General features: G+C 40.4%; 1 protein-coding gene across 1 annotated transcript in view; it reads right to left on the bottom strand.

The window, feature by feature from the left end:
- Positions 1-2,832: 2,832 nt before the first annotated feature.
- The window catches only part of C2CD2 (C2 calcium dependent domain containing 2), a 39,075-nt gene continuing 29,263 nt past the window's right edge, over positions 2,833-12,644 (bottom strand). The window contains exons 12-14 of the mRNA XM_063126599.1: positions 12,329-12,456; positions 10,570-10,885; positions 2,833-4,188 (exon numbers count right to left, since the gene is read on the bottom strand). Of these exons, the coding sequence (XP_062982669.1) occupies positions 3,968-4,188; positions 10,570-10,885; positions 12,329-12,456 (665 nt within the window). The 3' untranslated portion in view covers positions 2,833-3,967. The remainder of the gene's footprint in view (positions 4,189-10,569; positions 10,886-12,328; positions 12,457-12,644) is intronic.

The following is a 12,644-nucleotide window of genomic DNA, read 5'->3' as shown; positions in this document are numbered from 1 at the left end:
GCGATATAAGTTCTGCTCTTGTATGGTGTAGCAGGGTAGAGCATTCTCACTATCTATAGAAGTTAAAAGACTTTAAACAAGTGTACAACATGGTAGCTACAGAAGAAGTTATGAAGTCACAACATTATTTAGCACTGTCTATGGTCCAGCCATGGTCCCCATAAATCTCATGACAGCAATGAAAGCACTAACTGCAGGGGCAGGAAGAAAATAATTGCATTCTGATATTTGAATACCGAAAAAATGCAATTTTGCCATTTAACCAACTTGAAAAGTTTTCCCTAAAACGTCTGAGTAATACATGTGTTAATTTTGAAGAGTATTGTTGGATCCTTTGCAAACTATGAATTATTGCAGTTGGAAACAATTGTGTAGCTAAGAGCCAAACTAAACTCTCTGCTAACTATGTGTAGTATAATTAGTTTTTAGTTTACTCTTGTGTAAACAGGTAGAGTCCCAACTGAGACTTTTTCTTTTCTTTTTTAACATTCCTCCCTCCCTATGGGCAGGTGAAATTTTAGGGGAGAAAAATTGGTGGGGGGGGGAGGTTTAATTCCCCTCCCAGAGTGTCACGGTCCTAATCAGAATCAGGGCCATGCACGCTTACACAAGAGTAAGGGAAAACTATTACACATAGCTACACTATATGTGATTAGCAGAAGTTTTAGTTTGGCCCGAAGTCCTTAAAGGGGTTGTGGGGGGAGACAGTAGACACTATTCCTCACTTCTCAAAGTAAACAGTACAGTGTAAAATATCAGATAGAATACAGAAAAGTCCTAATCATTATTTTTTGTATGTAGTGTTCCATGTTTCATCAAATGATATTTGAGGCAAAATCCACTGGAGCTTTTGCCAATCTCTCCCAATTCGATCCTATTGAAATGGAAAGTAGTTGCTGAAGATATCCTATTCATTTCAATAAAACTTGAGCAGAGAAGTTCTGATGATTTGCATCTTTGGGGCGAAAAAACGATCACTATGAGTAAAACAACCTGTGTCTTATTCTTGTGTAAACTTTTTGCTTTGCAAAATATTTATAGCCAGGATATTATCCCATTGTAGTACCACGATGCTGCGCAATCCTATTTTTAAAAAAAAGTCGAACACAAACAATTAAGCATACCTTTGGTATTTTTTCTCATTAAAATCCAATAACATAGTTTTAAGACTTTAAAATAATAGGTTTTTTTTAAATGTCTTCAAGTATTTGTAAGAGATAGAGCAGCATGTCCATTTCTTTTTAGACAGTTTTGCATTTCAATCCACTTATGTGCTGACATCAAGCCATACAATGACTGTGTTCGAATGACACGATAACCAACGGTGGGTTAGTCAATGGTGGGTTATTGTGTTCTGTCAGGACTTTTTCACACCATGGTGGGTTATTTGGCTGAAATAACCAATGCAAATAACCAATGCTGTGCAGAGTTGATTATTTGAACAACTGTTATCATGTTGGGTGTTAGGCAACATAGACTATTTCGTTACACACAGCTGGCTATTTTTGGCAACTACAAAATCCCCTGGTAGCTGCCGCCCTAGTCCAGCCAGCAGAACTGCAATGGCTGATGGGATACCAGTGGGAGGACTGATGGGGGGGGAGAGGGGGCAGGGGATGTGTCAATCAAATACACTGTTAACTAATAGTCAACTTGACATTGGCCTTAATCCACACCATGGTTGATTATAATCATGTTGTGTGGGGAGTATCCCCTTGAAAATCAACCATGGAGTTGACTATTAACCCACCACTGACTATTGTGTTCTCCGAATGCAGCCAATAAAAGTCATGAATGAACACATTTGCAACCCAATCCTAAAATCATCTACATGGAAGTAAGTGTCATTGATTATAATGGACCTTACTTCCAATGAAACGGTTTAGGATCACAATCATAGTGCTTTTCATAAAAATGAACTATTACACTCTATAATAAACTTTCATAATAGAAGCTAGAACTTGCCCAACATAACTTCATTTCAACTAACTTTTTTTGCATACTGCAGAAGATTGTATCCAAAACCACAATTGAAGCTTATTTAAATCACTGGTCCATACCAAGAACAGTGATACTCCTGGTTTGTTGGATAAAACACAGTGATGGCATTAGTACCAGTTATTTGAAATAGAGCTTGCTTCTGCAGTCCAAAATCAAGCCACGCATCCCAAAGCAAATCCCCAATAAAGTCAGAATGCTTCAGCTAGTTAAGGTTTATAATTTCAATAAGGAATGCATGTATAATAAAAATACATAAATTAAAGAGTGATATAACCTGACAGGAAGGTAACGGGATGTTCACTTTTCCCCTTGTTGATCATTTAAGAAGCAAACCATTTGAAAACTTAAATACATGCATCCCTTAACCTGTTTTATTCCAAAAGGGAACTGAGAAAGAAAAACCTGGAAAACACTGAACATGCTCTACACTGGCCCGGTGCTGCCATAGAGGCAACTCAGGCGGTCACCTAGAGCGCCAAGCAAACGAGGGCGCTGAACAGCGTACCCGGAAGCTGCTCTCCTAGAGCGGCTTCCGGGTGTGCTGTTCCAAAGCCGCCGCCCCAGCCTCCGCCCAACCCCAGCGTCCTGGCTCCTTCGAAGCCAGGATGCTGGGGTTGGAGGCAGAGGCTTCAGTAAGGCGTGCCAGGAAGCCACTTCCAGGCGCGCCGCTTCAAAGCCTCTGCCCCGCCCCCAACCCCAGTGTCCTGGCTTCAAAGCCGGGAGCGGGCGGTGTGTGGGCGGGCGGGGGGGCAGCAGTGAGTGAGCAAGTGGGTGGGCAGGCGAGTGAGGGGGCGGTGAGTGAGCGAGCGGTGAGTGAGCGAGTTGGGGGGGGCGGCTTCAGAACACACCTGCCTAGGGTGCAATATAGTCTGGCGCCGGCCCTGGCTCTGCATAATGTTATCCGTCATTTTGCTATGAGGGAATACATTTCTCTAATAAGTTATGGGCTCCCCAAGGCAAGTTGAAGCACTGGCAATATAGTTTCCTCGTATCATGGAAGTAAGAACATGAATTTTTTAATTGTTTGTGAGCTTATCATCTTAGAACATAAAAATGGGTTTTATCATTTCTGGTATGTGCACAGAAAATTAAGATTAGCTTCACAGTAAGTAACCACATAAGTTACTAGTTTGCATGGTTACTGTCTATCAAGAGCAAGTCTAATTTACACTGGTTTAGCAATTATTGTATCAGGCTGTCCCATTCAGCATTTTATTTCTCCATAAACATTCTAAGGCTGCAATCCTGTGCATTCTTACCTGGGAGTAAGCCCTATTGTGTACAGCAGGATTTGCTTCTGAGTAAGTATGTGTAAAATTGCACTGTAAAGGCGCAATCCTAAGTATGTAGGATTTAGTCAGAAAAAAGTCCTGGACCTCCCAGCAATCCCCTGCCTGCCTGGGGCATGCTGGGAGTTTGTATGACTTTTTTTGCCTAAATATGTGTAGAATTTGCACCTAAAATGTATTTCCCAGTTCAGATCCTCTGAATCAAGATTTCTTGCTTTTTCCACTCCCCTCCCACAACTCAATACCCTGTTTAAAATTTGTATTGCTACTCTTCTCCATAGTATATTACTTTAAAAAAAATGCATCCATGATATCCCCTTGTTAACATACATTCATGCAGTCCACTATTAACTCCCTGGTTCTCTTATGTTTGGTTCCAAGTTAAAAACACATTTTAAACCTGATTTTTAGAAATAGTGTTTTAGACCAAGGTCTACTGATTTCATTGAGCTCATTTCCAAGTAAGTATGGAGAAGTCTGAGGCCTTATTCTCTGCAGCTTAAAATAGCTATAGAGCTTCCTCCACCAATTCCACATCCATTCTTTGTTGTCCAGCCTCTTCCATGGACCATAGCATTAGAGAATCTCATTAAGCATTAGAGAATCCCATATGAAAGTTCATACTTCTGTAAACAGTTGGTCATGTGCAGGTCATATGATTTGGTATGTACTAGGTTTTATGCATATGGTTCAACTGATGTGCCATTCAATTTGCTCTTGCTCTTGAAGATAATTTTCTTGTTCAGAATGCGTGTCAGGGTGCCCCCCTTTTTCCGAGGACTGTCAGAGGCAGGCTGCTGCAAGTAGATGAGGTCATTATGTGACTGGCTCATTCCTGGGTCTTTTTGATGGTGCCGACGGAGGAAAAATAACTTCGCACTCTTTTTAAATATTCCACCTACAATAGTGAAGATGTAAAAATGTTTTAGGTAGAAACAATTTCTTAAGTTATCTTCACTTGAAACAGTAATATTCCATAAATTTGTCCCATTTTTGAAATACGGTTACTCCATTATTTATTTATTACATTTCTATAAACCAATAGCTGAAGCTATTATCCATCATCATCATTAATTATCTCATCAGCATTTACTACAGAAGCAGAAAAAACATTTCACTAAAATTTAGTTAATGGTAATATTAAGCATTTAAAGATCTCTTTGAGCATTTAAAGTGCTTCAACTCAGCAATACATATAATAACCCTTGAAAGGTGGATCATTATTGTTCTCACTACAGGGTGTGTGGGGGTGTCTGATTGTAAGATGGTGATTTAGTTCGTTCATATGTTTAGCACTACATCACTACTCAGAACTAGCGCTTGAAATATTTCAATAGCTGGTTGCCTGACGATTTTGTACAAGTGTATTAAATCAGTAGTATAATTTCAGAGCATTCCTGAAAATAGACCAGAAATGCAACATGCAATTATTTCCCATCAAAATAGAATTATGAGGCAATGATACAAATTTGAGACAAATTCAAATCACTTCATGCAAGTGTAACTTTCATGCAAAGAAGTTGCCCATCTGTAGCAAGCATACTTATGAATAAAGTAGTGAAGAAAAAGGTTCCATATAGTAAGAGTTCACTTGTTTTGGTAAGGTAAAGCCCTCACGTGGTAAACATTTCTCAGCTGCCTGTTTAGAAACAAGGGGCCTGGTCTTGCCAAAGTTAAACACCAGGGCCTATTGGTTTTGAAAGGAGAGCTAAGCATAGTCTTCAATTTCTTCTTTAGAAATTAAAGAAAGTTCAAACTGTTTAGCTTTAGCTAGATCATGTCCCTAATGACTAAAGCTCCAATTACAAAAATATTAAGCCACAAAGTAAGACCTACTTTAGATTTATTCTTACTGCAGAATAAATCTCCTCAGGATTGAACTGCTATTATAGAAAATACAGCTTGAATGCTTTCTTTTCTCTGGATTTGTTCTTTAAGTCAGCAAATACATTTGATGACAATTGTACTAATTCATCTTTTTAAGGTTATGAATGATATCTGGAGTAAGTGTTCAGTATCCTTTTCTGGAAATGAAGTTTTTAGGTTTCTTTTATTTCCACAATGCATTCAAATATATTTAATCCTTCAGGTATAGACAGACAATATAACATATATGTGGAAATTTAAAAAGTGCAATGATATCATCCTATTGGGAGAAAGAATGAGATGATGAATGTTCTTTGTCATATGAGGTATCTTACAAAATGGCACTGCAATTCTAAATGAAGGATTTCCTTTAGCAAGTTAATGCTAGTTTTTGCAAATATGGTGCTTATATAGATACTATGAGCACTAGGGAGATGCAAGCCTTCCTATCATCCTTACAGCTCCAGTCTAACTTAGTTTAGGATTGTCACCCAGAGGAGAATTTCTCCCTTCCGAAGCGATTTGCGTATTTGCATGTGTTGAAATGTGTGCAATAATTTTTACCAGAACTATGCTTAAAATTATTAAGGGTAACAAACGGCCAATCCTCTTTCAGACCCCTGATTGAGCCAGGATTGTGTATATCAGCTTGTCCCTCTTCCCTCCTTCAGTCAATGTAAGTATATCTGTGTCTTCTCTACAATGCTGAGCAACAGTACTGAAAGCCTGAATGCTAGGACCTGTTAAGTAGCTATTCATTTTTAAAAGTTCTCTGGAAGTCTTAAAATTAAGCCATGGGACCACATCCCAGTTCTTTGCCTTGTTGGCTAAGCTCTTTTTGAGTTTTGGGGGGGGGGGGCTTTGTCTGTTATTTTTATGATGGCTTATAACTCTTTGATGATTTGGGAGATGGTGACTTGGGTATCGGGGGAGGTCCACTATGACAAAACATGAAAAACTGTACCCTGTATTTGGGAATTAGCTGGTGTGTTGTGAATATCCTTTTATTGGATCATATCTACATATCTTCCAGCTGAGAAGAGGATTTATTCTGGGCCACTGGAATTTATACTAACAACCCATGATCAGACATGGAACAGCCCACTATGGCACTTGTGGCCTCCATTTTGAATAAGCAACCCCCACTTAGGATTTTTCATGTCATGCAAGCCTGGCAAGCATGGGTGATGTGAGGATTAAACAACCTTCGCCTAATCCATAGTCTGCAATATGATGCTTGCAGGCACATTGCTCATCATGGGTTAAATCCAAACCCAGTCAATGCAATGGCAACAGTAACTGTAATAAAGCCTAAATCATATGCAGAACAGAATACTTTCCCTTCCCCTCTAGCCCACCACAACCAAGCCAAACACATCTGGGATTGGAAAGAAGAGCTTCCAGGGGTAGCTTTCCATGCTGGGTGGGAATGATGGGATTTGCAGTCAAACACATGTGGAGGGCACAAGGTTGGGGAAGGCTGTTCCAGGATAAAGGATATGGTTGTCCAAGCTGGCTTGGGCCGAATAGCCTCTCATTTAGTAATTTGTAGCCAGTTCTTCATTTATAAAAGGATATACCAGGAGGCCAAGTCATGCAAGGAAAGGTTCTGCAAGCACAACAAGGAAATGGATCTGTGCAGCAGGAGGGACGTTTCCCCCCAGAATCACTTATTTGGGCTGTTTAGTTGGTATTAATGTCAGATTACAAAATATATTCACACTGCGTCAGACATGATGGGCATACACACATAGCTATAAATCACCGCTGTCCCCTTTAGAGAACGTATGGGAGCCCAAATCCCTGTAATTTTCTGTATTTTCAATGGGAAAAGTGACTATATGCACAACTTCTGACAGTGTGTGTGTGTGTGTGTGTGTGTGTGTGTGTTTTGCTCTCTTGATCCAAGAGATTAACTACGGTACATAAAAAGGATTACAAGGCATGGCCTTGAGAGAAAATGTTCTCTTCCACAGGAAGCCTACGCTTATACGGGCCTCTGGAAGATGCCATATTTCCATAATTAATGAGCTCTAGAACCAATAGTATTTACTAGACAGATTGTGTGCACTACAGCCTAGAATTACAAGTGCTTTGCAAGATCCACAGTCTAAGCCATATGTAACAGCCACTTTGTCTTCTGATACAGGTCTGCCCCAATCTCATCTGAATGGGGTGGGAGTGAGATTTAGAGCACTGAAAGGGCATGCAGGCAGAAGGAGCTGAATCCTCCTCCTGTCACCATCAGTAGTGAAGATAGGGCTGTAACTTGGGACTCCCTTAGCCTAAGGGTGGCCCAAATAACCATTGAGGCAATGGAGGCGTGTGGCTCCAATGTCAGTGGGGCAGTGAATCTGCTCCAGTTTTCAGTCAGACCTCTAAAGGAGCTATCCAAGGTACTGAACCCTAGCTTCAAAATGGGGGAGAGAAGAAATGTGTGCTTCACAACATTTTATACTTGTCCATCTAAAAGGGACCCCGTAAGATTATGGTCCAGATGCTACAATGAGCTAGCTTGCATTCTTGTTCGGCATCTTTCCCTCTGCAGCTCCTCTTCACAGGAGCTCTTCATCCACCTGGGCCTACATCTGGTATCTGAACTGGTCTGAAGGAGAAACATTTTGGGGGGAAAAGGACAAAAGTGGCAACCCAAGGAAGGGTTCAATCGCCATCCATGTGCTTTTCTGGCACTTTGCCAGAAAGTGCCCCTGCTTTAAATGCTGCTGGGGCTTATCTGCATTTGAAGGACCAGAAATTTCATCATCACATGTAATTTGGGGTCTCAGATGGAAAGTTCTTGCACATTAAAGATTTCCAAGTGTAATAGGCGAGAAGAAAAGGGGTTGTATCCTATGCCTGACCACCCACCCTGCAGCTTGCCATGCACCTCCCAAATAGATTCAGGAGGGTAGGGGGACGCTTCAGAACAGATTTGGAAGGCATGTGGGGTGGGGGCTGCAAGGAGAGGAGAACAATGGGAAATCCTGTTGTGTGAGCTAGCAGGACATTGTGTCTGCTAGCTGGTCATTGGATTTAAGCCAGTTACTTCAATTTTCCTGTGGAAGTTTACTGCATAGACTAGCAAGCTAAGGACAGTCTTAGAACTACAGCCTATTTTAATAACTATATCTAAGAGCACATTTTGGAAGGGAAATGGGCAAAGCAAAATGAGAAACAGAAGCAAGTTTTTTAGAGGTTCCATTGTTACATTAAGTGTCTCACAGTAAAGCTACAGGCTCTTAAGCATAAGACAGAAATAACTTACTGTGTAGGCAATTAATTCTGGCTGTCATAGTGGTCCACTTATGTTTACAAAGAGAATAGGTAAGAAAGATGAAGTCAGAAATATAGGTAGGAGGTAAAAAAATAACGAAGATTCAAAATATGCAAATGGAAAGTTATACTGAACTTTGTAACAACTGCTTAGAATCTGAAATTGTGGGCAGTATTCTATTCAGCACAAGCACTAGCATAAATTGCATTGCACTAGTATAAGTGACCTCTAGCGTAATGCCAACAGTGTTGGCTGGCATGATGTATTTCCCCGGAAAATCCATCACACCTACCAACACTATTGGCGTTGTGCAAGAGGTTATTTCCACTAGTGCAATGCAATTCATGTTAGTGCTAGCACCAAACAGGATACTTCCCTGTTTTTAAAATGTAACATATTTATCAAAGTATTTTTCCCTAGAAAAGGACTAGTTTTCCCATTTTAAAAAAACAACTTACTGAACTTTTTAAAACTAAGAGCAAAATGAATAGCCACCCATATGTTAATTTTATATATAATAAAAATATATATAATGCCCACAGTGATATTTGTAATTTTTTCTATCGAAGCTCACACTATATCAATCTTTTTCTTGCATGGGTGACAGGTTTTCCCCTTGTACTTTGCAGTTCTGTTCTTAGGACTACTTCTCATACTATGTTGTATGATGTTCAGATTCCCACTTAAAGTTAGTGTTTACAGGTCTTTTCTTTTAGACTGTTTGATTCACATAAAACTCTAACCCATGGTTTATTTATGGGTTGTTGAATGCTAGTTGTCCTGATATGTGAAACCAGTTGCAGTAACAAACCATGGTTTGTTAACCATGAACAACCAAGAAGGAGAACACATGGTTTGTTGTTGGGTTGTGAACTCTGGGTTGTCAAAACCATGGGTTGTCATGTGTGAACCCAGAATTGTGTGTTGTTCATCAGCTGTTTCACCAGGCTACAGAAGCGGTGGGCAAGTGTGGTCAAATATCCCAGCTGTTCTACATGCCAGTACTACAGTGCCACAAAGTCTTTTGGGATACACGAAGTGAGTGGATGAAGAGGGAAACAGGGACTGAGAAAACAACCCACAGCTTGTTTGATCATCTCCCAGATAACAAACCATGGGTTAACTAATTCATGGGTTAGCATTATTAGAGAGCCAGTTCATTGTGGGGAATTGTAATTAGTCCTGGGTAGCAGTGATGTGTATGTTTCACACAATTTTAAAAGACAATGTATAGCATTTTCACAGATTATAGGGCACAGTGGCAGTATATATTGCATAATAAGTATTTGGACACACTTATTTGGAACACCTTAAAAGCTGTTCTTTAGATCCAAAAAATTACACTGTGCCTGTAGTATCAGTGCATTATTCAGTACAACTTAAAAAGAAAAACCTGTGACTGTTGCCTCCCCCCACCCCCAAGAACTCGCTGTAGAGTAAGACACAAAGAAAATGGGCAACTGCAAGAAAGACTTGATCAAATCTGCACATCTAAAAAGCTGGATGGATGAGAACATGCAAGTATCATTTCTTACAAGTCCTTTTATGTTGGTACTTTTGCCAGGGCTATACTTTCAAGTGTGCCAACTTTGAATGAGGTGTAGCACTGATCATTATTTATTCTATTTATGAGTCTCCTTGTAGCCGACGCTCTCAGTTTGTCAAGTGTCGGATCTCATAGAGTACAGTGCCAGTGCACACTGGTTATTAAGGCACAGAGATGAAAGAACTTTACACAAAATCTTTGTGTTGAAAATGCTCCCTTTAATTTACAGATGAAAGCAGACTGTGGGTGCTTCCAGATGGAGGCATTACCAATTAGAAGACATTATGCAGCTATTCCATCTTTTTCTCCTGAATGGATCTTCTGTGGTAAGAAAGATGACAGAAGAAGTGGTGGGAAACACAGGAGGGTTATGAGTGGAAGGCAACAATAGCTGGACCCCCTGTAAAATTTTTGTGAATGAGGTAAGGCAATAGCGCAAGGAAAACCTCGTTTGGAAGCACCCATCATGGCAACCAGAACAGTAGTATGGACAAGGTTTTGAAGCTTACTTATATCATTACATTCTTAAAGGTCAAGAAACTGTTTAAGGAGAGGACTCATTATAGGCAAACCTTTGAGAGCAAATACTTTACCTTTGGACTTCTTCACAGTTCCAGATTCCGAGATGCTTACAGAGCTCCCAGACATCTTATCACAGTCTTGGTCTAGTAGTGCATTGCTGTGCCATTGCTGACTACTGTCATCTAAGGTCCAGGCATCATGGCTGTTTTCCTGGGGGTCTTCATGTGCAGGAATGGTTTGGGATGGAGAAAGTGATCGCTTTTCATCAGACGGGGACTGTGCAGGAGAACCTTCAACACTGGAAGTGTCATCTTGTTTATATGAGCTATCCATGGCTGCTGCGTAGTCCATCATGAGTGCAGCTTCGCTATCCTGAGATAAATTAGTCTGGAAAAGTAAAAAAAACAAACAGATGCTGATGGGAAAGACAAAGCTGGATGAGAACATCAGCTGGGATCCAAAAAGGTACTTAAGGCATGCTCAAGCCTTTGAGAGATTTTTTAAATTATTTTTTTACTCTCCCCACCCCATTTATTTTTTTGAACAAGAAATCCTTCTGTCACATCACAATCTACTTTTGGAAGCCCTGTTGCTACCAGAAGTGTGTTGCCATGTGACCTTGGGGTTGGCTGCTGCTGCTTGCGAAACACAAGTCCAAAGTCCCTTAGTCACTGGGCTGGAGCAAAAGGAGTTGCTCACAATTGGCCGATGTCTTTCTTCTATGAAACCCTTAAAGATGCAGGGGCTCTTTGGGTGTGGACCTTGGTACCCTAGCCAATACGTTATTTTGCCCATTCTTTTCCATCCTACCAATAGCACATGGCCCCTCCTGCCCTAAAGCCTATATGAGCTTTCATTCCAGGCTCACTGTCTTCTTGGCCTCTCCTGCCTCCACCACCCATCATGCGCCCAGTTCCCTGCTTTACAGCCCACTACTTACTCTTCATTTAACCAGCCCAACATTAGCTAGACTCCCAAGCCAAGCATTCCTCCTGCCTCTTGTGTCCTTTGGTCCTGTAAGGTTTTCTCACAGCCCCCTTTCTCCATTAGACTCTCCTTTCCTCAACTGCCTATTTCCTCCATGTATGCTTTTATCATATTTGTTTCTTAGACCACTTGCTCTCTTCCTTGAGCCATCTTTGCTTTTGGCCTCTCTCACCCCATTTGGGACCTCTTCAACTTAGCCTTCTGATCCCTGTTCACACCACTATTCCCATGAAGGCTTTCCCCAGCCAAAATGACCTTTCCTTTCTCTCATAGAAGCTGGCCTGTTTAAAGTATTTTGGTGCTGACAGCTTCATTTTCTCAGCAGAAAAGCCATGTATCATAGCAGCAAAGCCAGTGAATGCCAAAGGCTTCACTGTTGCCACAAATCCCCATGGATATTGCAACACAGATTCTAATAATGAGATTAGCAGCAGTATCAAGTGCAAAGATGAAGTGAAGTTTTCATTAGGAAAGTTATACTCATAATTTTCTCTTTACCTATTGGGGAAAGAAAGTCCAATACCTATACTGCAAATTCAGTTTTTCGTTTTAACTGTAGTGCAGTGATGCACAGATGATTGCCTTCTCAGTTTTTACTACTTTGTATGAAAAAACCTCTAGCAACAGCCAGTTGACATTTCTGAAGCTTCTAGCATTCAAAAAGAATGCTAGCCTTGAAGTGGCTGAGAAAAATCCAATACGTTTTAGACGAAAAATACTATGCTAAATTGCAATATAAAATCAGTGTTTCTCAGAAATTCTACAAGGAAAAAAGAAAGGAAAAGGTCTTCATGTAAAGTATTAAATTACATGAATGGTGCTCTGTCTGCTGATTAATCTTACCTTAGATACCCCTGATATTATGATCGTGCTTTTCTTCCTGGGAGACTTAAGTTTTTGCTTTGCAGATTCACTTAGCTGTCGAATGGCTACTTCTGCAACAGGGTCTTTGCCATTCAACACTAGTAACTCTGGAGGGGAAAAAAACATGCTTAAGAGAATGACTAGATTCAAGGAATCACTGTATCAAAGCAGGAAGGCTTTATTGCAAGTAGAAAGTTATTTAATTATGTAACCCAAGATTCAAAACTTTAAATGCTAAAGCAATATTTTTGCTGCTGCAAAAATCAGTCAGGGGAGTGGTCGCAGTTTTTAGATG

Source organism: Elgaria multicarinata, chromosome 5 (genome assembly GCF_023053635.1).
Source record: "Elgaria multicarinata webbii isolate HBS135686 ecotype San Diego chromosome 5, rElgMul1.1.pri, whole genome shotgun sequence".
NCBI classification, from domain to species: Eukaryota; Metazoa; Chordata; class Lepidosauria; order Squamata; family Anguidae; genus Elgaria; species Elgaria multicarinata.
This window is presented reverse-complemented; position numbering and strand designations above follow the sequence as displayed.